This window comes from Python bivittatus, unplaced genomic scaffold (genome assembly GCF_059951505.1).
Source record: "Python bivittatus isolate LINGU-HERP-01145 unplaced genomic scaffold, Pbiv_v1 ctg000980_np1212, whole genome shotgun sequence".
NCBI lineage: Eukaryota > Metazoa > Chordata > Lepidosauria > Squamata > Pythonidae > Python > Python bivittatus.
In genome coordinates this window covers 21,336,125-21,362,068 of record NW_028277125.1, presented here as the reverse complement: position 1 = coordinate 21,362,068, position 25,944 = coordinate 21,336,125, and the positions used below count along the sequence as shown (strand labels likewise).

At 39.7% G+C, this 25,944-nt stretch overlaps 1 protein-coding gene across 1 annotated transcript in view; it reads right to left on the bottom strand.

Annotated features, from left to right (window-relative positions):
• Positions 1-25,944, bottom strand: part of VEPH1 (ventricular zone expressed PH domain containing 1) — a 115,640-nt gene that overhangs the window by 8,629 nt on the left and 81,067 nt on the right. The window contains exons 9-10 of the mRNA XM_007427216.3: positions 24,389-24,523; positions 6,186-6,303 (exon numbers count right to left, since the gene is read on the bottom strand). Of these exons, the coding sequence (XP_007427278.1) occupies positions 6,186-6,303; positions 24,389-24,523 (253 nt within the window). The remainder of the gene's footprint in view (positions 1-6,185; positions 6,304-24,388; positions 24,524-25,944) is intronic.

Here is a 25,944-nt window from a genome sequence, read left to right as displayed (position 1 = left end):
ATTTATATAAATAATTTTTCCAGACTAGGCTATAGCCCTAGGATTTCCTTATGGTCTTCCATCTAAGCACTAACCCTGTCCAATTTTCCTTTGCTTGTTGAAATCAGTCAATGTTGCCACCTGATGGTATGTGCCTGGTTTGAACTTACTGCAAATTAAAGCATATTGCATGATGGGATTGCATGGCAAGGGATTTTTAAAAACAGTGAAATAGAAGATTGCTGTTTAAGATATTCCAAATCATGGGTGGGCAGCTCATTGTTCACAGCTAGTTGCAGTCCTGGAAAACATGTTTTGTAATAAAAAAAATAGTAAAGTTTCCTTTGAGTCAGCCTTGGCTCTTGCTCACTACAAGGACATGTCCATGCAGGATTCTTGGCAACAATATGGAAGTCCTTTGCCATGGCCTTCATCCAGGATGTTCTGTTTCACTTCTCAGTCTAGCACATGACCTTGATGTTTCTGGTGGTCTCCCCTCCAGGTGTGAACCTGCTTAGCTTTTTGAGATCTCTTCTGTCAGGGAAGCTAAGTGCTGCCCCTAGCTCAACTTTGGATTGAACTGTACAGTTAATTAGATCACGTAATTTTCACTTATTTACAGTATGTTTGCTAAGCCACTATATATTATAGGTTTCAGTAAAGAAAATGATGAAATGTAAATTGTAAGTTTCATTCCAAACTAGGCTATAGGACTCATATTAGACAGAAGTTACATTTAGCAGGTTCTCTAAGAGAATTCCATGATCAACCATAAAGCGTTCTCACAGCATTCATTAGAAAGCTGTAAATGACCCCTGAAGTAGTAATGGAGATGAGAGAAGATGTAGGGATGGGAGGAAAAGCAGAGAAGACACAGTGATCTTGCTAATCCTTACAAATAGTGGGAAACCTGTATATCTGATTGAGGAGAGGGATGTAAATGGAATGTGAATGGAATGTGTGCATATAATGCATAAATGAGTAGGTATGATATGAATGAGCCTACATAGTATGAATGGAATTTGTATGTGTAAATGGCATTCATGTATGTCCAAGTTCTGCTCCTAGGGTATCCCAGGATTGAACTGATGAAACAGGATGTCAAATTCTGGTGGAGGCTTTAAAACAAAAACAAAAACAAAAACCTTTCTTTAAATAGATATCAAAGAAACTGTCACCAAAAATAGAATCTCATGTTCTCTCTCCTTCTTACCCCCCATAATGTACATAGCAAAAGATACATAACCAAAGAGATAAGCTATTTTTAAACATATATTACAATAGCATTTTTGTACTCATGAGAATGAGATATGTAGTATAAACAAATAAAAGATATGCTGGTGGTGTAAGTTGAATAATAAACTATCAGCTGAAGATCAAAGTCCTATCAGGGCCTTCCAGATGTGCTGGCTAGGAATAATGGGAACTGTAGTCTAACATGTATGGAAAGAGCCATGCTGATGAATATACTTGGTCTCTAAAATGTACTTTAAGAGCGAGGATTCTAGTGGTCTGTAAAATAATATGCTCTCCATATGACAGATGACTACTCAGAAAATAAACCCATTTCATTTTTGGCTATGATAGCAGGAAATGAGCAAAGAAAGCCGCTGATACAGTCTGTTTTCTTATGTCAAACATTGGATTCAGTATGTTCTACATCAGAGTGTTTAGTGCTCTCTCTATCTCTCTTTGGTTACTTTTAAATAACAGAGAGAGACAGGAGTTGATAAAACCATACATTCAGATCTCTTAAATGCCTTTTTAGTTGAACATTGTTCCTCAGAGCTATCAAAAACAGCCACTGGATGCTCTTTAGGAAATCCATGATGTTGGGAATCTACTATGATATTAAGAATCCAGACCTGCAAATACAATATCCAGCTTTTTATATACAATCAGTAGATTAACATATTTAAACTGCAGAAAAAGAACATGTTGCTTACCTGTGACCATTGTTCTCCATTCATTTGTCCATGCCTACATGTGGGTGTTCCTGTACCTTCATAGTCACCATCAGAACTCTCTAGGACTGAATTGCTTTGGGCAAGGTAGGGGAGACTACCCATCTACTGGGAATGGACCCATGAAACTAAATTAGGAGGGTCCATTAAGAATAGATTACCTGCACAGGAATGGAGGGTTGAGTTTTCTGATGATATTTGAAGAACCACAGTAACAGAAAAGCAGTTAACTTCATCATATTTTTTTGCATCGTGCATATAGATTACTAGTAAGCCATATTTACGTGTGGTGGGACAATCAATCAGTCCAGTACAGAAGAAAGCAAAGAAATGTCTGACTATGTTTTGGTATCTAGATGATAATATTTGACAAAGGTCAAACGCTGTAATGAGGTAACACTCTTACAATACTGGATTCTGAAATGCAATAGTGGATAGTAGATAGTAAAGCTTCTTATAGAACAGAGCCCAAACAGTATCTAAAAAGATGAGGTTCAGCAACTGATCAGCCAGTGGACTGACATCATAGATCCAATGCTCTATTCTCTGAGTTAGTGCAAATAAATATTTCTTAGCTAAGCCACAATAAATGAATACATGTGCCTTCCGACATGAAGAAACTGAGAAGTTAATCCCTAATTAACATTCAAGAAACACAGCAACAATTCCAAGGGCAAGATAAGTAAATGGTTGTGATCCAGATGAAAACTTTGGGTAAAAATGGGACACAACTCAGACAAGAAATGTGACATCATACGTAGCACAACTTTCCCTCTAGGGAAGGTAGTGTACAATGGGTCCATTTGTAGAGTAATAACTCACAGGCATGGCTTATTGAGATCATTGCTAGCCAGAAGCAAAAGTTTATATTCCCAAGACGGAGACCAGCAGTAGCTATCAGCCTAAAGGTCTTCTATGCCTACTTTGAAACAACTGCTGAAAAACTCTAGCCCACAGCATAGGGAGGCAGATTATTCAAGCTGTTCAAAAACTCTTTGGTAAGTGGATGGGAAAAGAAAAATAGGTATCCACAGCAGTGCAGGAAGCTCTAATAGCAGAGGATACATTTTCAAAGAGGAAAACATGTTGAGAATGAAGGGACAACAAAAATGAAAAATGGCATTCCACAATGTATCACATAGGGCAAGGTCCATCTTACAGAAGTATAAAGAACATTTTCCATTTCACAAAATAAGATTTCTGGGTAGACTGCTTCATAATCTTCAAAACAGTGTAGATGTCTTTTCTTAAAAATTTGTGCCCCTGATCTTTCACACAATTAGTAAGAAAAGGACATCACACCATAATCCATATTAATGAGTCTGAAATGCCTGGAGGCTTCTGATACATCCCATGTATGACCTTCAACATTAAGAGAACCACAGTGAGCCCGGTTATCAAAATGCAATGACAATTGTACCTTGTACCTTTGAACAGAGAAGAATGGAAAAAAATATGCATAGGTTCAGTACAAACCATCAGCACAGGAAGGACCCTTGATCAATATTCACTGTGGTACAAAACCAAGTGCAGAGGATTGTTTTTGAAAGTGAATCTAAAAGTTAATTTCAGAAATGGGAGAACTGGTACTACTGAGGTATTAGACCTGCTTCATGAACTCTGGTTCAAAGCTTCTAAACACTGACCATCTTGCAACATCCTTAGAATGGAAAATGCCACATCTATCAAATAGAAAGATAATAAGTCTTCTTTGTGAGACCAGATGAATGGAGCCAAGTGTGGCACCTGTAAGGTATTTCGAAGGCCTGAAGTGCCTTTTCCAAAGCCAATTTTTAAGAACAGATTGATTTCTGTGAGCCTTCTTGATAACATTTTGTCTGTGTGGATAGACGCCTACTAACGGTTTTCCCAGTCACAACTAATAAAAGTCATCCCCCAACTCTGATGGAGTGAAAAAAAAAATAACAACAAATGATAAAGAAAGCTCAACAAAGAAGAATTTCAAACAATGTATGAGAGAAAAAGTCCTAGAGATGCTATTGCCTGCAGTAGCCAAAAGGAACTGAAATAAGGCAGTAGAAATTGCCTCTGAGCATGTACAAAGCATAAGATGCTGTTTCCCTGGGCTGTCAAAAGCAGTTAGCTACAGAACGTTTCAAAGAGGCCTGTGCAGGTGAATGAAAACCTGTATTTGTGATGCATAGAAACAACAGGGAACATAAATAAAATTGGTGCAACTGTGAATTTCAGAGGCAGTTATTTTAACAAGCATTTCACTGATAAATGAGACAGAACTTAATTAAAACGTGTAGGACCAATATATACCAGATTTCCACTGATCTCTACATGCATCTCTAGCTTTTACCTCTACCCCAGGTAAAACAACAACACAGCAGCAATAGAATCTAAAGGAATAAAAAACCGTATGCAAATTTAGAACTGGGCAGTAGTGTGGAGTGGAGGCAAGAGAAATAGAAGGAAATAAGTAGAAAAGGAATTTGATTGTGCAACCCCCTGAGAGCTTTTAATATACTTCCTGGAGAAAGGGCATTAGGAGCAGGATGTGGTATAATATTAAAACATCTGATCTTGTATTATATAGGGATATTTCAGAAGAAAAGAATAACATAATTACTTTTACCTCTAAATGTATCTTATTAATATCAGTGTTAGATCCTTCTAGTTGATGGGCTTATGATTTCAGTTTTAATTCACTTTGTCCAGGCATTGCACAGAAAAACTCTTTAAACAAATAATAACTCAGTCTAGATCATACCCTTGAACAGATGTGCTACTGAGGGAAATGAATACATTTTTCTTTGAATGTGTCACAGAATCAATTTTGAAGGAAAACTGAGCCAGTTGAAATACAATAAAAAAACACTTCACACATGCAAAGCTGTATGATGTTAGTTACATTTTTTTAAGTTTTCATCTCTGCATAATAGCCAAGTCAGCATTAGAAAGTTGTCCAAACACCCTAATTGCCAGCTGTTTCCATCCTGCTGAATGATTTCAATGGCTTCACATCTTCAGATGGCAAGTCATTTTAACTGGCATCTGTTTTACTTCTCATAACTCCATCTGTCCAAAACAGTGAAATGTTTCCAGCACAAACATACTGGCCCCAAAGAATAATTAGTATAATTCCATTTTACTGAGGTCTACCCAGAAGAAACAGAAACTGACAAGGAAATAGAACCCATCATCTACCAACAGCTTAAAAAACTACAGATCAAAAAAATTATTCTTGCTTTGCTCTGCAAATTCTTATTAAATTTATGTAAACAATATAATGTTAAAGAAACTATTAATGTTAAAAAAGTAAAAAAGAAGCATATATTACACATCAAGATTGTTAGAATAAACACATCTTATATGTTTGTTTAAAGGACAGTACCAGGGGAAACATTGCATCTCCTCTAGTGTGGTGGAATTGCGTCAACCATCAAATTTTGTCAACATTTGATTTTAAATGTCACAGGGATAATTTGTTCTTGTTCTTTCTTTCTGATGATGACAATGATGACGACAACCTAACCTCATTTAGGTCTAGTTGTGGCCATATTTTTCAAGCAAGGCAAAAGCACTTTATGATGCAGAGCCATTCTTCAGAGATGGAAAATGACTGACCAACTGGCCATCTGAATCTGTTGGTAGATTGCTGCATCAAGTGCCATTAAAAAAATTGCTCTGTGGTGGATTTCTTTTAAAGCTCCATCATATTAATGATACAAGCAAACCAATATAGTACTAGCCTTGGTGAATTTCCACCTAGGATATTTTGGAGGAAAGCCTAGTTGATTTAAAGGGAAGTTCTCCTGGCAAATGCACTTAGTCTATGGATGCATGTAATTGCATACACATTTGAGTTCAAGTCCCATTGAATTTATTATGGCTTACTTCTGTGTAAGCATTGTATAAATCGACTGTTAATAGGGGTTTTTGAGGGAGAGTGCCTTTAACTCCTGGGAACTGCCTGGACGAGTCCCTGCAGTTTTCTTGGCAAGGTTTTTTCAGAAGTGGTTTGCCATTGTCTCCTTCCTAGGGCTGAGAAAGAGTGACTGGCCCAAGGTCACCCTGCTAGCTTTGTACCCAAGGCGGGACTAGAAGTCACAGTCTCCCATTTTAGAGTCTGGTGTCTTAACTACTACATCAAACTGGCTCTCACTGTTAATAGTATGATTGCATAATTCAGGTCTCTTATGCAGAACAACCTTTGTTAGATTCTGAATGTGTATTATTGATACCACTCAGTTCTGCAGGAGAAAAGTCTCTTACCTGTTGCCTTTTCAGGATTGTTACACATAAAACATTGCCAAGCCCCTGCTTCCTCACTGTAACTGAATAAATCAAAGAACCTCACTTCTTCCAGGTGTAACTGTACATGGTCCAGATCCTAAGCAAGTTAAAAAAAAATTGGGGAACATAAGATTGGATTTGACTGCTGTGCAATTTATTGCCTGCAAAAGTAAAACAATAAAGTGAAATACTTTATAGTGACTGGAATGTGAAGCAAATGGTTACAAGCACTGGATTCATGCTTTCAGGCCTATATTATGATGAAACTCTTCTGGGTGATGTTTTTTTGCAAATGTCTTTAGTTTAGCTTAAGAAATAAATATAGAATAAGAAGCTTTTACATGGAGACCTCATCTTTGAACTAGCTGAGGACATTGACAGGGATTTTCTACTGGTTCAGACAGGACTCTTTTTCTCCCAGACTGCTACTTGCAATTTTTCAGGCTATAAGCATGTATGCATTCACTGAAGGATAACATCCAATCAATTCCATGGTGCTTACTCATAAATAGACCTAGATAGTTTTGCATTAAAGATCTCAGGAATTAAGCAGTGCCTTCTATATGGAAGCAACGTCTTCTCAATGAATTAATGTTCTGGAGCAGTTTGTGTCCAACAAGATGGAATTCCCAATGTTTTTTTATAATTCACCCTTGCTGTCGCATTTTCACTGAAATGACATAATTGCCTTATTGGCAAGTAATATTACTATGTCTGAGGAGTGTACATGCATGAGGGTGAATAAAGGAAATATTATCCAGGGAATTTATAGGTAAGGAAGGATTTGAACTTCTGTGGTCAGAGGTGTCTGCAGAATCAGAGGCTTTCATCAAAAGGATGGAAAAGCACCAATCTGTTGCAGTGCAAGTTCTGCCCCTTTTGCATCTGTGTGAAACATTACAACCTGTGTACAAAGGCGTAGAAATTGCATTGTGACAGCATAATGTGGCTTTCATTATTTGCTTCCTTTGATCCTTCAGTCCATCTTACTCTAATCTCACATACCTTCTCTTGAGTTATGACTTTCCATTTGTTTCCAATGTTCTATGCATATTTACTAGAATATGGTATGAGCATGTAATGATACAGCCCTAATAATGGTAGGAAAATGGAAAATATAATGGCTTTCCACTGCTTCTAAGTAGCAAACAAGACCCCCATGGTGTAGTCTTTCATGGCCAGTATCTGTTGGGCAGTGCTGGGCTTCAGAGTTTACTCACCGTGGTCTACACAACAGATTTCCTGATGTTTCACTGGAAACTGTGGCTGGCATCTTACTTTGCCCCTGAAGATGCCAACCACAGTTGCTGACAAAAGATCTGGAAATCTGTTGCCTAGACCACAGACCTCGCTAAACCTTGAAGCCCAACACTGCCCAGAGACCCGCGTACTAAAAAAAGTTTGGCTAAGTCGAATGCTCCCTCTTTACTCACCAATGCAACACTGATACCACCACGTAGAATGATAGGCAAAATGATGGCAAGATATGTTAGTAAGTGAAGGCTTTATATCCCTGTTTTAGATTCTTCACATATCCAAAGTGACATGAAATCACAGCCCTTATTTTTGAGAGATTATGGCACAAGGTACTCAGTTTAGCCCACAGTAAATCCCAAAAAGCAAAAACAAGCAGCCTGCTTCCCCCACCTCTTTCTTAGAGGGATTCTTCCTGCACATCAGTATATAAGATGCTAATTGCAGAGAAACTCTCACAACAGGCTAGAAAAATTTGTTGCATTCATAGTCCAGAGCCAGAGGAATACTATGACATCTTAACTGTCTGAATATCTGTATTGCAGCTTTTGTACATGTTAACTGCTTTTTAATTCATTTCTAATTAAAGGGATAAAACATAAACCATCTCTTTAAATTGTGGAAGTTCTTAAAAAATGGAGAAGAAAAATCACGTTGGAGTCTGAACTTAAATAGTCTTTAATGGCAATACCCTGTTACAGCTATCCACAGCTCAGGGACTGCATTGTGGCCATCATAACTAGAGATAAGGCTCAGAAAACTCCACTGACTTTTTCTTTACAGCCATTATCTGGCCACAGAAGAAAAGGCTGCTGTTCCAGTCTTGATAATAGCAAATAGGAAACAGTGAGGAAGGGATGACTTTCAACAAATCCTGTCCAGAAATCCAGTTCCCAGATCATTTATACTTCTCTGTATCCACTAAATAGATCTATGGTGAGGTGGGAGGACCATGATCTCTCCTTGTTTGTATGAAGAAGGTTCTGTCTTCTTCCATGCAGAAAAAGCCTTGAAAATCAGGATAATTCCAACTTTAATTAGTCCTCTTCTCCCATCACATGTTTGCATGTGCATGTAGATATTGGCCATCATTTGGCAATATGTACAGATCCTGTCCCCTTCATGGATCACTGCCTTGTCGTGGCGAAGGGGCTTGTGTAACTCAGTGAAGCCATGAGCTATGCCGTGCAGGGCCACCCAAGACGGAGAGTTCTGACAAAATGTGGTCCACTGAAGAAGGAAATGGCAACCCACTCCAGTATCATTGCCAAGAAAACCCCATGGACAACATCAAAAGGCTAAAAGATAAGACGCCGGAAGATGAGCCCCTCAGGTTGGAAGGTGTCCAATATGCCACTGGGGAAGAGTGGAGGGCAATTCCAAGTAGCTCCAGAAAGAGTGAAGCGGCTGGGCCAAAGCCGAAAGGATGTTCAGCTGTGGATGTATCTGGAAGCGAAAAGAAGGTGAACTAGAGATCAAATTGCCGACATTTACTGGATCATGGCGAAAGCACAAGAGTTCCAGAAAAACATCTACTTCTGCTTCATTGACTATGCAAAAGCCTTTGATTGTGTGGATCACAACAAACTGTGGCAAATTCTTAAAGAGATGGGGGTACCAGACCACCCTACCTGTCTCCTGAGAAATCTGTATGCGGGCCAGGAAGCAACAGTTAGAACCAGTCATGGAACAACCGACTGGTTCAAAATAGGGAAAGGAGTACGACAAGGCTGTATACTGTCACCCTGCTTATTTAACTTATATGCAGAGTACATCATGAGAAATGCCAGGCTGGAAGAATCACAAGCTGGAATTAAGACCGCAGGGAGAAACATCAACAACCTCAGATATGCAGATGATACCACCCTAATGGCAGAAAGCGAAAAAGAACTAAAGAGCCTCTTGATGAGGGTGAAAGAGGAGAGTGCGAAAGCTGGCTTGAAACTCAATATTAAAAAAACCAAGATCATGGCATCTGGACTCATTAATTCCTGGCAAATAGAAGGGGTAGAAATGGAAGCAGTAACAGACTTCATTTATTTAGGCTCCAAGATCACTGCAGACGTAGACTGCAGCCATGAAATTAAAAGACACTTGCTCCTTGGGAGGAAAGCTATGGCAAACCTAGACAGCATATTAAAAAGCAGGGATATCACCTTGCCGACAAAGATCCGCATAGTCAAAGCTATGGTTTTTCCAGTAGTAATGTATGGCTGTGAGAGCTGGACCATAAAGAAGGCTGAGTGCCGAAGAATTGATGCCTTTGAACTGTGGTGCTGGAGAAGACTCTTAAGAGTCACCTGGAGGACAGAAAGGCCTGGTGTGATATGGTTCATGGGGTCACGAAGAGTTGGACATGACTTAATGACTGAACAACAACAACAGATCCTGCAGGCAAAGTAGATGTCCAGCCTTCTTCTCTAATGAAGACATCATTATATTTTTGTGAAAATCTCCCATTCTCTTATTTACAGAGGGTTTTTTCTTTTTCTTTTCTTTTGCATAAGTCCTTTTAAGATGTCCTATAATTAACTGTGGAACTGTTTTACTGAAAAAACTATTTTCCCCTGCTGAATGATGAAACTGAATGATAAAAGTAGCTGCCCTACTTCTCACAGCAAATAAAATATGATTGTTTGCTAGCTTTTATGGATCTCTAAAAGCACAGGAATGAGTAATTTCCCCCTGACAAGTGACATTACAAGCCAATACAAATGATTGTGCAATGAATTGCAAAAAGGTTGCAGTATTTGTTTTAAAAGCAACATAGCTGCTGTCCTTTGAAAATACCCATGAAGCAATTGACAGGAAATCTTTAAGGAAATAAATACATCTGGAAACATTTACGCACTAGCAAATTTGAATTACATTATAAAAATATTTTCTGTGGCATGTACATAACTGAAAATTAGAACACAACACTCTATGCAAGTTTTTTAAAAAACACACATACAGACCAATTTGACTGATATACATGGATTTGGTCATATGCAGTAGTCAGTAATAATTACATACTTAATCACTGAAATAATTTTCCTTTTATAGAAATTTGCTTATGGGATAAATTTGAAATTATATGGGAGGAAGGGGAAACACACTGGGATTTAACAACAGTTTTAACAATTAGTATTAGTATTAAAATATTAATAACTCACACAATTATATGCATGCTGCTCAACTCTATGTGTATGCACTTAGAAGTAAATCCATTAAATTCAATGGAACTTAAGGAAGCATTCACAGGATTGCACAGAAGAAATAAACTTTTTTATGTTGAAACCAGTTTCTGCCTCTAAGTGGCCCAGAGAGGTGGTACATCAGGTCAAGCACCCAACCTCCTACCTGAAGTACCTGGGCATCCCAATGCTTTACTCAAAGGTTTTGGAATGGCTACCGTCTGTGATGCCTCACTCAGAAATCCCTCAGAGTAAGGCACTGGGGTGAGTAACTGCTCTGGGAACTGCAGCTACTTCACCAACAAAGAAGACTCCGTGAAAGCCATTAAATGAGACATTAAGGCTGGCTTGCTCTTTCAACAGCAAGGTGAACATGGTGTGTTTCCTGCAGTAGTCTTTGGGCAACTATCTTTGACACAATTCTCCCCAACTGGCCTCTTGTGTTGGGAGTACGGTTAGAATTCTCAGCCAGTATGGTCCGTGGCCAAACAGATTTGAGTGCCCTCAGTCAGGGAAGTCTTTTTGAAGGAAATAAGAAAACAGCTTCTTCAGGAGCCTACCTTAGTGGTCTAGCAGCATTCACTGACAAAATGACATATTTGACAAATTCTTTATTGCTGTACTAGGCCCATCACACCAACCTGTGTCACACAGACAATGAACTAGCCATTTACTCCTGCCCAATTCAAACCTTCAGAGTGTACAAAACACCACAATGGAGATAAACATCTTCCTTCATTAGCAAAATCTGTGAGAAGAACAACCTTTCTGTTTTGTCATACTTTGTGTCAGTAGACGAACATTTTATAAGTGGTGCAGACACCTCATATTATCAGCATTACTCAACCCAGCCTAACAATGGACATCTGACCACGAGTATACAGAGAAATGCAAGATTGGGGGAAGAACAGGAGATATACAAAAACAGCATAACATGAGGCAAGAATACCAGTTAAGAATACTCTATTAATCTATCATTTGCTTAACAAAATGAACTCATATTAATTCACAGTTCACAGTGACCTGTACAAACCAGTACAGTAACCACAGTACAAATTGTGAATTCTCATGCAGGAGCAAAAGGGCACATGGGTGTCCAAAGGAGCTTCCTGCTTTTGTCAGAACGTTGAAAGTAGCGTTGCGACATGATGCTAGAAACTCTGCCCTTTTTGTACATGAGTGACATCATGATGCTTATACAAAAGGGCAGAGCTTGGGTCACGATACCGCAAAGCTACTTTTGTCATTCTGACCTCCTGGCCCCCCCACCCCCACTGTGGGTGTTGCTGGGAGGGCTGTTCTGTGACGGCTCATTAAATAAGTCAAGGTTTATAACAATACTGTGCATAGAGGTCTCCTTCTGCTGTGCATATATACATGTAAGGATGGACGATTCTGCAAATTTAGTTTGCATTTAATACCTCATCTTACCAACTGAATGTTCCATTAAACTCTGATATTTGGTAGAAGAAATGTGCATCAATATTTATACACATGCCCTTCCCATAAGTATACTTGTTCTTCTACGCAATTTTCCCAGTGTCCATAATTTTTGCAAGCCATTTTTTCCACCAACATCTATCACTAAGCATTGAGCTGCGCTACAAAATCCTGGAAAGTGTGTGTTTGGTTAAGCATCTGCGTACTGGATTTTTTTCATATATTTGTCAGGATCAAAACTGGTAGATTCATCTAAAAGTTGTGATGGAATCAATTTTTATTCTGTCCCTGCACAGAAGATATTCAAGTGGACACTCTAGGATAGTGACTACATATAAATGCCTGACAATAATTTGTACAAAGCACAAGGTAATCAAACACATTCATGGTGTCCAACAAAGATTGACATTTATCCAGGTTGAGGAAACCATGCCAGATAGTCATGGATAAGTTTTTCCTATTCCCTACCTCCTAAGTAGTTATGACAAATGTTTAAAAAAGCTATTTCAATCAACTAGGGAAAAAGGAAAACTTTAAAACACTTTTTTAAAAAAATCCCCAGTGAAGAGTTCTTAACCATGTTCAGAATGCCAGGCATTTTAAAATTATCTGACTGATATAAAACATCTGGCTCTCTCTGACTAAATGCAGCAAAGTAGTATAGTTGACATGCTTTATGATGTTAAAATTGGCCAGTTGTAAATTAAAACAACAGCAAAAAAAACCCCACCAGATTTATTTAGCTTTTCCTTGCTGTTCATCAATTTACCTCTTCACATTCACTTTTCTGTTAAAAGTATTTTCTCAGGGAAAATTGTTTAAGCTAGATCTTTGACTGCAAAGGGATATTCTTGTCCTGAAACCAGTGGAGTGCAACAGATTTATGTTGCAGGGCAGTGTAACTGGTCTGCTGCCAAAGAAGGCTATATGGCCTGTTAAAATGTGTTTACATCAGCAATTGATGCTACCATGTTTCAGCTTTACAAAGGGAGCAAAAATAATGAGGTACGGAATAACTCTGTACTCACAACATTAATAGTTGCCTGTAGATTAAAAATGTCACACTAGTTCCATCTTTGCCTTCATGCTTGCAATGTATGCAGTCAAGCATGCTGATGAAATTCATATCTGAAGGGAATGGATACAGATCTTGTTGGATACAATCCAGATCTGCTGCTATTTATGGTAGTCCCTCAGGTATGAAGAAGACACACTATTGTGCAGTTCATCTGTGGACATGAAGGTGGCTCTGCAGCCATAGTCTGAAAGTGCAGAGTCTAGCACAATGGGAGCACTGGAAGTCCATAGTAACTGTGGATGTTATTCTGTGACACTGCTCATGGTTTTCTACCAGTTTTTGGCGGCACCTGTCTTCAAAGCCAGTGGAGGCTTCATAGCACAGGGCTCACCAGCGGGTTCTGTCACCAGTCACAGCTTCTAGTTCCCTTGGCTGAATGTCACAGTAATGTAGGGTTTCCTTCACAGCGTCTTTGTAGCGCTTGCGTTGTTGACCTCGAGGTCTCTTCCCAGACTCCAGTACACTATAGAGCCACTGGTGAGGCACAGGATGGTCATCCATTCTGATGATGTGTCCCACCCACTGCGACTGGGCTCTGATAATCAGGGACTCAGTGCTGGTGGACTCCATGCAGTTCAGGACCTCCAGGTTGGAGACACAGTCTTGCCAATGAATGCCTAGAATGGGGCAAAGAGCACGCATGTGAAATTTCTCCAGTTGTTTGATGTGCTTTTGGTACAGAGTCCAGGACTCACATCCATGTAGGAGAGAAGAGATAACTACAGCTCTGTAGACTTTCAGCTTTGTGGTGATATGGATGTTGCGTTGATTGAACACTCTAGTACAGCCACACCTGTGCCTGCCTGGCTTTGCTGATCCTGGAGTCAATTTCTTTGTACAAAGACTCATCACTCAAGATGATGTGTCCAGGTATTTGAAGCTGTCTAAATTTGTCAGCTGGTGTTGTCATCAGTGATTTTTGGTTCTACAGAGTTGGTATTTGGCACAGGCTGGTAAAACACTTGTCTTTTTTGGGCTGATAATCAGGCTGAAGAGCATAGTAGCATCTGAGAATTTGTTCAGCATCAACTGTAGATCACTGTCTTTCTGTGCCAGGAGTGCACAGTCATCAGCAAAGAGGGTTTCTTGGATGGCTGTATGGAGGCACTTCGTCCATGCATTCAAGCGGCAAAGGTCAAAGAGAGAGCTATCCAATCAGTACCTGATGTACATTCCCTCCTTCAGACCCTGGACAGCACATGACAACATGCAAGCAGAGAACAGATTGAGCAGGACTGGGGCTAGCACACAATCCTGTTTTACCCTACTGGAATGGCAGATGCAGCTGATGTATCACTGTTGTAAAAAACCTGTCCTGTCATTCCATTGTGGAATAGCTGAATCAACTTTATGAATTTCCTTGGGCATCCATAACATCTCAGGATGATCCAGAGAGCTTCCCTGTTTACAGTGTCAAATGCCTTTGTCAGGTCAATGAAGACAGAGTAAAGAGGCTTGTTCTGCTTGATGCACTTCTCTTGGACTTGCCTCATGGCAAATATCATGTCTACTGTACTCTGTTCTGGCTGAAAGCCACACTGTGCCTCTGGGATGTTCCTTTCTAAGTCAATGACAAGTCTGTTCAGGAGAATGCAGGCAAGGATCTTGCCTGCAATGGACAGCAGTGAGATGCCCCTGTAGTTTCTGCAGTCTGATTTGCTTCCCTTATCTTTGTAGAGAGCCACAATGAAGGCATCATAAAAATCGTCAGGCCGCTATCTCTTCTGTGGACCAAATGTCTTCCAAGTTGTCTTGGAAATGCCTGAAGGTATTTGGGTCTAGTGCTTTGTAGATCTCAGCAGGAATGCCATCCTGTCCTGTGCTTTATTTGAGTTCATCTGCAAGATTGCTTTCTTGATCTCATTGGTAGAGAGAGGCAGGTCTAGGTCATACAAGACTGGCAGCTGAGGAATGTGATGTAAGACATCATGATCAACTGTGGACAGCCTATTGAGTAGGTTGGAAAAGTGTTCATCCCAGTGGTTTTTCAGTCCTTTCTGGTCTTTGATCAGGCTCGACCCATCAGATGACAGCACCCTAATTTAGAAGGACCATAAACTGACTTTATGGCACTGAAGAACTCTCTGGTGGCATGCATGTTTGCATAGCATTCCACTTGCTCAGCCTTTCTCTGCTACCACTTGTCCTGCATTTCTTGCAGTTCTGCCTGTACTTTGTACTGCAGGTGCTTAAACTTGGGTTTCTTTGAGACAGATGATGGATCATTCTGCCAGTTTGCATAGTTCTTGTTCTTGGGCTGGAGGGCTGCTTAAATGGTCTCATGATTTTTATCAAACCAGTTTTGATGTGCTCGGGTTTTCAGTCCGAGTACAGTTGTTGCAGTCTGCATGATGACATTTTTAAACTCTACTTTTCAGAACAGGCTCCTATCTTGGAAATGTTGGACTTGACTGGGTCTTGCAGTCTGCTGATCTTGAATGACTTTTTGACAGTCTTTGGTTGCTTACAATGTAAAGGGGCTATGTGCAGGTTGTGGACAGAATGGACCAGCCTGTGATCTGTCCAGCACTCAGCACCTTGCATGGCTCAGGTAATGGTGACATCTTTAAGGTCATGCTGATATACTATGATGTAGTCAAGTAGGTGCCAGTGTTTGGACCTGGGATGCATCCAGGTAGTTTTGTACTTGTTTGTAAGTATGAACATCATGTTAGTGATGCACAGGTTGCGCTCAGCACATTTGCTCAGAAACAGCAGGCCATTGCTATTTAGTTTTCCTACCTCCATGTCTCTCGAGGACTCTGTCCCAGTTGTTGCTGTCTGTCCCCACTCTAGCGCTGAAGTCACCCAGAATGATGAGTTTGTCACTGGTGGGGGTTGTTCTAATAATCTGGTCCAGGTCCTCATAAAAACCTTCCTTGTCTTTGTCTAGACTCATGAGAGTGGGTGCATAGGCATTGATAATGGTGATATCCTGGGACTTGCTGTGAGGAAAGCAGAACTTCATAATTCATTCATTTATTCCAGTGGGTAGAGTAGAGATGTTCTTCAGCAGGACAGTTTTGATTGCAAAATCTACTCTATGAGTCCAGTTGTCAGTCTGTGGTTTCCCTTTCCAAAAGAATGTATATCCACTCATTGCTTCCTGTAATGCACCCTCATCTGCCAGGCTGGTCTCTCTGAGTGTGGCAGTGTCAGTGCTATAACTGTGAAGTCTGGCTGCTATGAGTGCTGTTTGTCTTTCAGGCCTTGACACCTTGTCTCTATCTAGCAAGATATAAATGTTCCAGACTCTGAAAATGAGTTTTCTTTGATTTGTTTTTCTTGATGATCGACTGTTAAGAAGATGATTTGCTTGCCATGGTTAGCTAGCCAGATGTTGTGGGCAGGAAATGTTTAGGGTACCTTTTTTCATGCAAGGGTGGGCAGTGCTATCCTAAAAGGGCTGCCAGTCACCCTGGATGCTGCCGGACATCTCTGCTGCCCCAGGTACTAAGATGAATGACCACTGGTCCAAGGGCTGCCCACATGCAGGTTTGTGACTACAACTGCCAGTGGTCATCTCCACCTGTTGCTTCACCAGTCCCCCATCACCACAGGGCTCAGTGAATTAGGTTTGGACTGAGATGATTTGCAGATGAGTTGTAGATGAAGATGAATTGCACAACAGAAACCTGTGTGTATGTGATGGAGTTTTAAATGGAACAGCTGTTGCACAGGGGCAATCCCACTCTCTTGGCATAACAGACCTTAATCCAGTAGCATGGAGAACCATTAAGGCTGAGACCTCTCCTGCTGCAGTGGATGACCAGGACATCTAAGTGTCTTGCCATGGTCTTAGCACTCCACAACGCCGACTGGGCTTGCCTTCTTGCCTGTTGGACTGTTGATCAGTCTCCTCCACTCAATCTGCCAGGGCCAGACTTCACATGTTGGGAAAGACCTCACCAAGAATTGAAGACCTGTCAGCTACCCTCACCTGGTTTGGCCCATCTGCTGAGACAGTTTACTGGGTTGTGGCTGCTGCGCAGGTTACAGCTACTTGGAACCACAGGTGAGAGCTGAGCACCGGGGGGGAGGGGGAACCAAAGATGAATAAGCAGCTCTAGAAAGGGCATGGCAGGCCCCTCCACCACAGGTGCTACCCCTCCCTGGACACCCCATACCTGCTATAGAGCTTAAGTAAAATTGCATTCTTCTCTTCTTCATGCTGGGACTCAACGGGATAGTTATAGCTGAACATACAAACAACCAAAGCCAAAATTTAGTCCCTTAATTTTGGAATCGATGAGTTTAAAGGCATAATCTGAGATTTACTTACTTGGAAGTAAGTGCAAGTGAAAACAATTGGTGAGAATGTTTCTAGATGGAGGGCTCCTAGTGCTACCAAGCAGAGAAAATCCTATGGCTACTCCACCATTCCCTCATCTAATTTGACGTAAGCCACCCAGAGTCCCCCATTGTGGGGAGATGGGCGGGGACAAGTCCACTAAATAAATAAATAAATAAATATTCCTTTTCCATTCCTGGTAAGAAAATAAGAGAAGTGGTAGAAAATGAAGATTACATATAGGCAAAGACTATGTGTGGGAACCTGGAAAATTCTGTGGACCAGGTGGGCTATGAGTTACATTAAGAAGAGGAATGTTAGTAGAGCTTTCACATTATAATTGCATGTTGTAAAACAGTGTTACAGCACTAGCATTGTGGGGAATGTGGAATCTATTTTGGAACAGATCCATTTCTTCAATATTATACTGCACCACTCACAAATAAAAGAGAATAAGGTTCTCTGATTTAAACAGTAAAAGGAGCACATGGATGCATGTGGTCTGTCTTCCCATAGATGGTCTGCGAGTATTGCATTTCTTCTACTGCAGGAATGGGCCAAATATGATCTAGAGCGTTTGATAGACTTTTAATGATTAGCAATGGATTGGCAATGGTTTGGGGTCCCCAAATAATAATAATTTAATAGTAGCAATGATAAAATGATTCTTCCATCTCAATTTGCTGCCATGAAGAAAACTGGGCTAATCATGAATAAAGTTTGTGTGAAAGGATTGTGAGTTCAAATTTGCTCTGATACACATATAGCACACAAACACACAAAACTCTTACATCTTTTGCATCTACTTTGGTTAGTAAACCTTGGGTACATAGTAAAATGAAAGTGCAGATAGTCCTCACTTAATAACCACAATTGGGATTGGCAACTCCATCACGAAGCAATGCGGTCATTAAGCAAGATATCACATGACCACACTGGACTTATGACATCACTTCTGCCATGGTTGTTAAGTGAATCAAGCAAGCATTACATGACCATGACTTGTGATTTTACTGCTGGCTCCTCCATTGGCTCTGCCTGTTGGAAGCTGGCTTTGAAATGCCTGAATGGTGATCACATGACCGCAGGGATGCTGTGATGGTCATAAATGAGAGGACTGGTCATAAAGTTACTTTTTCAGTGTTGTAACTTTAAACAATCACTAAACAGGGCAGTTGTTTAGTGAAGTCTATCTGTAAAATTGGCAAGTTTGATGTCTGCTTACCCTTGCTGTTTGGTGTTAGAATGGTAAGGGGCAGGGGATGAGTTTAGAACAGGCGTGCGTAAACATTTTAAGCCACAAGCAGTATTAAGCTTTTAAGGGGCTCACCAAGATTTAGGAGCAACATTTGGAAGTGCTTTGAGGCTACACTAAAGAATTTTGGATGCTGTGTATGATCTAGGGCAGTGTTTCTCAACCTTGGGAACTTTAAGATGTGTGGACTTCGACTCCCAGAAATCCCCAGCCATCTATGCTGGCTGGGGAATTCTGGAAGTCGAAGTCCACACATCTTAAAGTTCCCAAAGTTGAGAAGCATTGATCTAGGGCTTTCAGGGTTTTTTTTTTTAGAACCTTCAACACTTTTTCTTTAAATCAGTCTTCCAAACTAATAATTTAATATAAACTGAAGATGAATTACATTTAAAAAAGAAGAATTTTTATACCTAGTTGGGCTCATGTGATGAGTATATGCAACTACTTTAACTAAGAATTACAACTCTTCAGAAGGTTTGTGGCCAAGTAGGGAAGTTTAATTAGCTCTAGAAGGAATATCCCAAACCTTATTTTTTACAAGGTTTGGAATACTCTACTTGTGCAGAATGCTACAGCTGTAGCGATACTCTGTTTATGCGCTGATTCTTACTGAAAGCGAGCAACAGAATAGACCTCAGTGCTAAGGACCCTCCATTCAAATGGCAATGTGACTATATAATATATTGGATTATATAATATGTTGGAGAATAATAGGATTTCCTTGTGCATATTTTTGCATATTGTGCATATTACATATTTGATGGATTTGGAGAATTTTGCATGCCCTGTGAGAAAAAGAATGATCTTTGAGAAGGATTTATCTTTTCTAAGAACATTCTCCTCTTGGGGGTTTCCTCAATCAAGCAATATTTCTTCAAGACTCAAACTACATACTATTGAGACTGACTTTCCTCCCCCTGCCCATCTCCATCATATCTGTGTGTTTGTGTGTTTGTCTGTTTATGTATACAGAGAGAGTTTGTGTGTGTGTTTAACCAGAAATAGTTTAGGTAGATTCTAAAATGCAGGACTACTATATCTGCTTTGCAAAAATCTGAAGGATCATTAAATGGGAGCAAAGAGATACAGAACATTAACTTTGCTGGTATCTATGAGTGATCTGAATTTTTTCAGCCCAGATATGGTTATCCTAAAATATAGGAAATGAAAGACAATAAGTGCATGTTTCTATCTTTCTTCTGTAGTCATTTTTAAGCCCTTAAGATTCTCCCTACACTGCTTGCTTACCAATCTGAAGCAGATTTGAAAAATCAGCATAAGCAGCAATTTATTCTTTGGGGAGAAAGAAGGATGAAGAATCTTCTCCCTCAGTGGATTACTTTATTTTGGGTTGTGGGCAGTGGACTGACATGGTTAGAAGGTTGGACTAGGCTTGTGAGATCCAGATCACATCCTTATCAGGAGTAAAGCTCATTGCATGACCCTGAGTCAGTTATTGACAGTTCCCACGCTACCCTTAGCCTGAAAGTACAGTTTACTGATTGAACCACGGTCGGCCAGAAATATTTAACATGCTAAGCCATAAATCAGAGGTGAGAAATGTTTGAAGGATTGCAGACTACACATTAGCCATTCAGCCTTTCAAAGTTCTGCATCTACTGATGTGGTGACATCAGTGGAAGGGATTAATTTTTATACAGCATTCCCCCCCCCCCAATTATGTATGTATGTATATCGTACTGCTGGAGAAGAGCACTTGAAATGATAGGGACCGGAATACTGCTCAGTCAGTTAAGCTAGATGGGGGGACTATACATTATGCATAAATGCAAAAACAAATAATGAAATGGTAAGAGGCTTGCTAGATATAAAATGATGTGTTACACAATGCATATTAAAACAGTTGGATTTACTATTATAACATATAGAATGACTAACTTTGACAAATTCATGGAGAAAAAGGCTATCAAGTACTATCTATGGCAGAGTGGTATAATGGTTAGAATGTTGTCCTATGAGAGAGGAGACACCAGTTCAAGACCCCACTTAACATAAAGCCCATGAGGTTATTCCTGGCCACTCACACTTTTTCAGCCTGATCTATTTTATAGGACTACTTGGGAATACGGGAGAGATGTACATTCCACCAGAGCTCCTAATGGAAAGAATAATAATCTAACAATTAGTAATGCTGATTAAGAGATAATGATGTCTACCCATACTATCTCCAGTATCAAAGGCTATATAGCTCTCATTGCCAGTTGCTGGAGAAAACAAGTGGGAGACTGCTGTGGCTACTGTGGGCTACCCATAAATGGGTACGGAATTCATGGGGTTTAAATCTGCAGCAATAGGCTTATTCCTGTTGTAGTGATATGTATTCTATTTCTATTGAAACTATATTTTTGTTTTTTACAGCTGTTCTTCCTATTTTATATGGTATGACTTTCATAAGACCAAAATGGGAGAAAAATAGGTTCACTGAGTTCTTAGAGGTGTTAAAAAGCAGTGGTGCACCGAGGGGAGTAGTAAGGGGACGGTCCACCCTGGGTATAGGCAATAAGGGTGGTGCTGCCAAAGTCCTAGGAGGCTAGTGGCAAATGTGGAGTCAGCTTGCTGCTACCTTTTTACCAAACTCACAGTCTTCTGTAAACCGCCCAGAGTCGCTTTTTGGAGAGATGAGTGGTGACAATTTTTTTATATATATATAAAAATGTGTGGCTGCAAGTTAGTTTTGATTCCTGCAGTTTTCTTGGCAACATTTTTCAGAAGTACAGCTTGCCAGTTCCTTCTTCCTAGGGCTGAGAGAGAGTGACTGGCCCAAGGTCACTCAGCTGGCTTTGTGCCTAAGGTGGAACTAGAACTCACAGTCTCCTAGTTTCTAGTCTGACACCTTAACAACCACCCCAAACTGGTTCTCAGCAACAAAGGAGCAGGGTGTTAAAAAAATGATCCATTCTGGGTATCAAATATGTTGGTACACTACTGTTAAAAAGAGGGACCTTTGGAAGGTATCGCTACAAGTTTATGAAACCAAGGAGTCTTTAAAAAGTATTTGATGATTTGCTGTGGGTTGCCTTTGGTAATCAAAGTCAGGGAAAGACTAAATGTCTTGATGAAAAATCATCCTTTTGGGTTTCCTACTTGACTGAAGTAGCACTTTTCTACTCTAAAAGTTTTCTAGATTTTTTAAAAATCAAAGCATCACTGAAGGATTGAGAAAGAATTTCTTATTGCTTGGTTTCAATTATGCAGTTTTAAGTTAGGGTTGCAAATATATTTTTTTCTTGTTATAAAAAAGAAAATTGTAGGCAGTCAAAGCTTACCTCAAATATGTTTTTGTTTTAAACAGATTCCGTGCTGGTCACTCAGTTGAACCCAATTAAAGATTAATAGATTTGACCAGAAATTCTTTGCTGACTTTGAAACAGTATTATTTACAAAACTTTGAAAATGCAATTGCTTTGGAACAGTAATCTTTTCAAAGGGCAAAGGTTGACAGGACAGAGCCTGCACAAATCATTACTCTTTTGGAGTCCCTGCCATAACCCACAACTATGTGACTTTGCAAAAGGCAACTAAACAATTCATTATGGTAGCTTCTCTGCTATTTGAAATGATTTTCCCCCTTTCTCTTTGTAAATAAGAAAAAAACCAATTTGCATTTTCCATTCTTGTATTAACAGCATGTGGAAAGGATTAGTGAGAAAACTCATACATTTCTACAAACAGATGGCATAAATGGAAACATGGCAAAGATCAGAATCTGAATTCCTGTGTATTGTTTTGCCACTGTCCTCCAGTCATGAAGGACAATGAATGTTACCTATGACAGATTGGTAGGATTTTCATAGACAGTATTATTTCTGAATAACAGGAGCTGGAGATCTACAATGGGAAAAGGAAATTACAGAGCATTCTTGGGCACTTCCTGAAGGTATCTGACAGATGGCTGCTGGATATAGGAAACTAGATTAGAAGGTTCCCAATTTCATCCAACAGGCTATTCTTAAAGAATTGGAAGAATTATAGGCCTAGATCAGTTTGCTTTATAACTTCAGATAAGTCAACACTATTTTGTTAGTGGCGCCAGACTGAAGTCATGTTGATCACATAATTGAGTGCTTTCCTATAGCCATCCCAGCACACGGAGAAGTGCTGCATCATGGAAAAACTAAAAGAGTATAATGTTCTTACACAGCTCCTCTTGTGGGAGAGGAGCTGTGTAAAAACATTATTCAAGTGAGCACAAGTGCACTGCAGCAACCCAGAACACCAGAAAAAGGAAACAGACCACCTATACAACATTTTCCAACAAAATGGATATCCACGCAACTTTATCAAAAAGTGCCTGACCACTCAACCTACTACAACACAAACTATGAAAAGGATCACACTGCCATACATCAGAAATGTCTCAGAAACCACCAACAGACTATTACAACCACATAGCATCTCCGTGGCACACAAACCAACTAAAGCCCTCCAAAATATCTTAAGTAAACCAAAAGACCCAGTAGTACAAGAAGAAAAAACAGGAGTCATCTACAACATACAGTGCAAGGACTGCAACAAACATTATGTAGGACAGACAGGCAGAAGACTGGTAGAGCGCATCCATGAACACCAACTAGCAGTCAGAAGACGTGATGAAAAGTCCTTAATCTCACAACACATGGACAGATGTAACCATAGTTTTAGCTGGGAAACTGTCAGCATTTTAGACAAAGCTAAATCCAAAAATGCAAGGGAATTCTTGGAAGCTTGGTATTCAGACAAGGCAGCAATTAACAGACACATAGAGATAAACAGCATCTACACACTATTCAAAAGAGGCAATAGAAAAGAAAAAAGAATAGCTCACCAGCAATCATCACCCAGATAAGCAGAGGTTACCACCAGACACACAATCAAGCAGTGAACAATACCCTAATCGAGAAACTACCAGAGGAGCAAAACAAAACCCCCACCCCCACCAACACTGGCAGGGCATGCCACAGTATATAAACAGAGAGCAAACCCATCCCATTCTAGCACTAAAGATGTTACCTAGCAGGGTAATGAAACATTTGCAAGAAAAGAACCAAGCTCAGAGAACCCCAAGGACTTCACAGTGTTATTCATGGACAGTATCTGGGTGGGAGATTTCAGGGCTCTAGACCAGACTGGGCAATAGAGAAGAAGGCAAAAGAAGGCAGTCTAGACTGTAGCCAAGAAAACAATATGATTATCATCAGGATATCAACAGGTGTTGAGCATGACCTGAAGAAGACTTCATTTTTTTTTACTGATTGAACTCTGTCAGAGTGAGGTACAATAAATTAAAACAATGTATATAAAAGAAAGGGATAAGAAAAAAATATTGGATATCACAAACAGCTTAAAACTCCATAACAGAGGAGGCCAGAGCAACCAGAACAGCACTAGCAAACCAGAAGGCACAGTATTATAAATTATTCATATGGTTTAGCTAGCCATGTGTGATTATCATAGATATAACAAAGATAAATGGGATGGAGATAATTCTTTATAACCAGTTTCCACCATTTTTGGTTTGAAGGCTTCTAATATCAAGCAATAAGCATCACTTCCAAAACTCCAAATTTGAGAATTTAAGTGTTTTCATCCTGTATGCAGATTCAGAGCTATGGTCCTGATTTTTCTTGCAATAAATGAAGACAACACCCCACCCCCCGCCCCCATGAAGGCTCATAAGAAAAAAAATACCTTCTTATGTGGAAATGTAGATTGCACCATTGCAGTTTCAAAACTATGTGTTCCCTTCAGCTGGGTTTTTTCCCACAAGGCCTTCAGGACTTGCAAAGAATTATTCTGCATGGACAAAGGTTCTGGGAACAAGCTCTAATAGACAAAAAGAAAAACAATACTGTTTCAGGTATTATTTTTCCATTTGTGAGAATCATCCACTGTATCAGGTTAAATACTCTTGCATCCCTAGATGAAATTGGGCATCACAACAAATCACTTTTTGCAATCAAGTATTAAATCAGTATTCTCAAAATATGATCCTATTGGGCCAACTCAAAAAATATGCCACAGACTAGCACTTGGTAGAGCAGCCATGAAAGCCTTGGAAAAGATATTAAAATGTCATGATGTGCCTTTGCCTACAAAGATCAGAATCGTGCAAGCCAGGGTATTCCCTGTGATACTCTATGGAAGTAAAAGTTGGGCTTTGAAGAAGCAGAATAGGAAAAGTATTGACTAAAGCTTTTGAACTTTAGTATTGGAGAAGACTCCTGAGAATACCATAGATGTCCAAGGAAACTAACAAATGGATCATCGAACAAATCAACCCAGAGTTGTCACTTGAGGCACAAATGACCAGGCTCAAATTTATTCTACTTTGGACACATAATGCAAACACCTAGCTGTTGGGCTCTAATGTTGGGAAAGGTGGGAGGAAAGAGAAGAGGACAACCAGCATAAAGGTGGATAGACTCAGTGCAGTGATGAATGCACCTTTAAAAAATCTGAAGGCCAGGTTAGAGACAGATTGTCATGGAGAAAATCTGACTACAGTATGTGGTCACTAAGAGTTGACAACAACTTGATAGCACATAATCCAAAATCATTGGGCAAACAATGATATGGCCCTGATTCTTTAACTAAATCCCATGAGATATTGATGAGAATAGCTATGTGCTGAGTGACTTTAACTGAGGACAATATTTGGAGTGAGTGAGAGAGAGAATACCCAGAAAGTTGTTCTCAAATGAAGCTGGTACTGCTTTGTTTCAATGGTGGCATAGCATCTTTTGGGGCTTGTGTAATTATTGATGTAAACATAAATAAACATACAGATATGTACGGTTAGGATGAATGGCTTACATTACAACAAAACTATCAACATACTTTTGATGACATTTTAAGAACTTCTGTTTCTCTGCTTCCATTTTTAAACATAAAAGATTAAATGAAATTAAAGATTTTCATGGTTTTGACAAATCCATCTTTGAGCATTAGTGTAAGACAATGCAAATCATGTCATAATTGTGGCCATGCAATTTTATAGACTGTGTTTATAAAAGATCTTACCAACAGTATAAGCAATGTTTCAGCAAAATACAAGCCTAGCATCTATCACAGCACAACAGGTTGACTCATCTATAAATTAAAATCTAATTCTCAGAGCCACAACCAAAATTGCTTCAACACAATCTTCTTTCCTACTTTTTATCTAACTTTATTTATATTTTATAGAGAAAGATAAAAACTAACCGAAACTAATATATATAATGAAGAAAAGGAAGGAAGGGAGG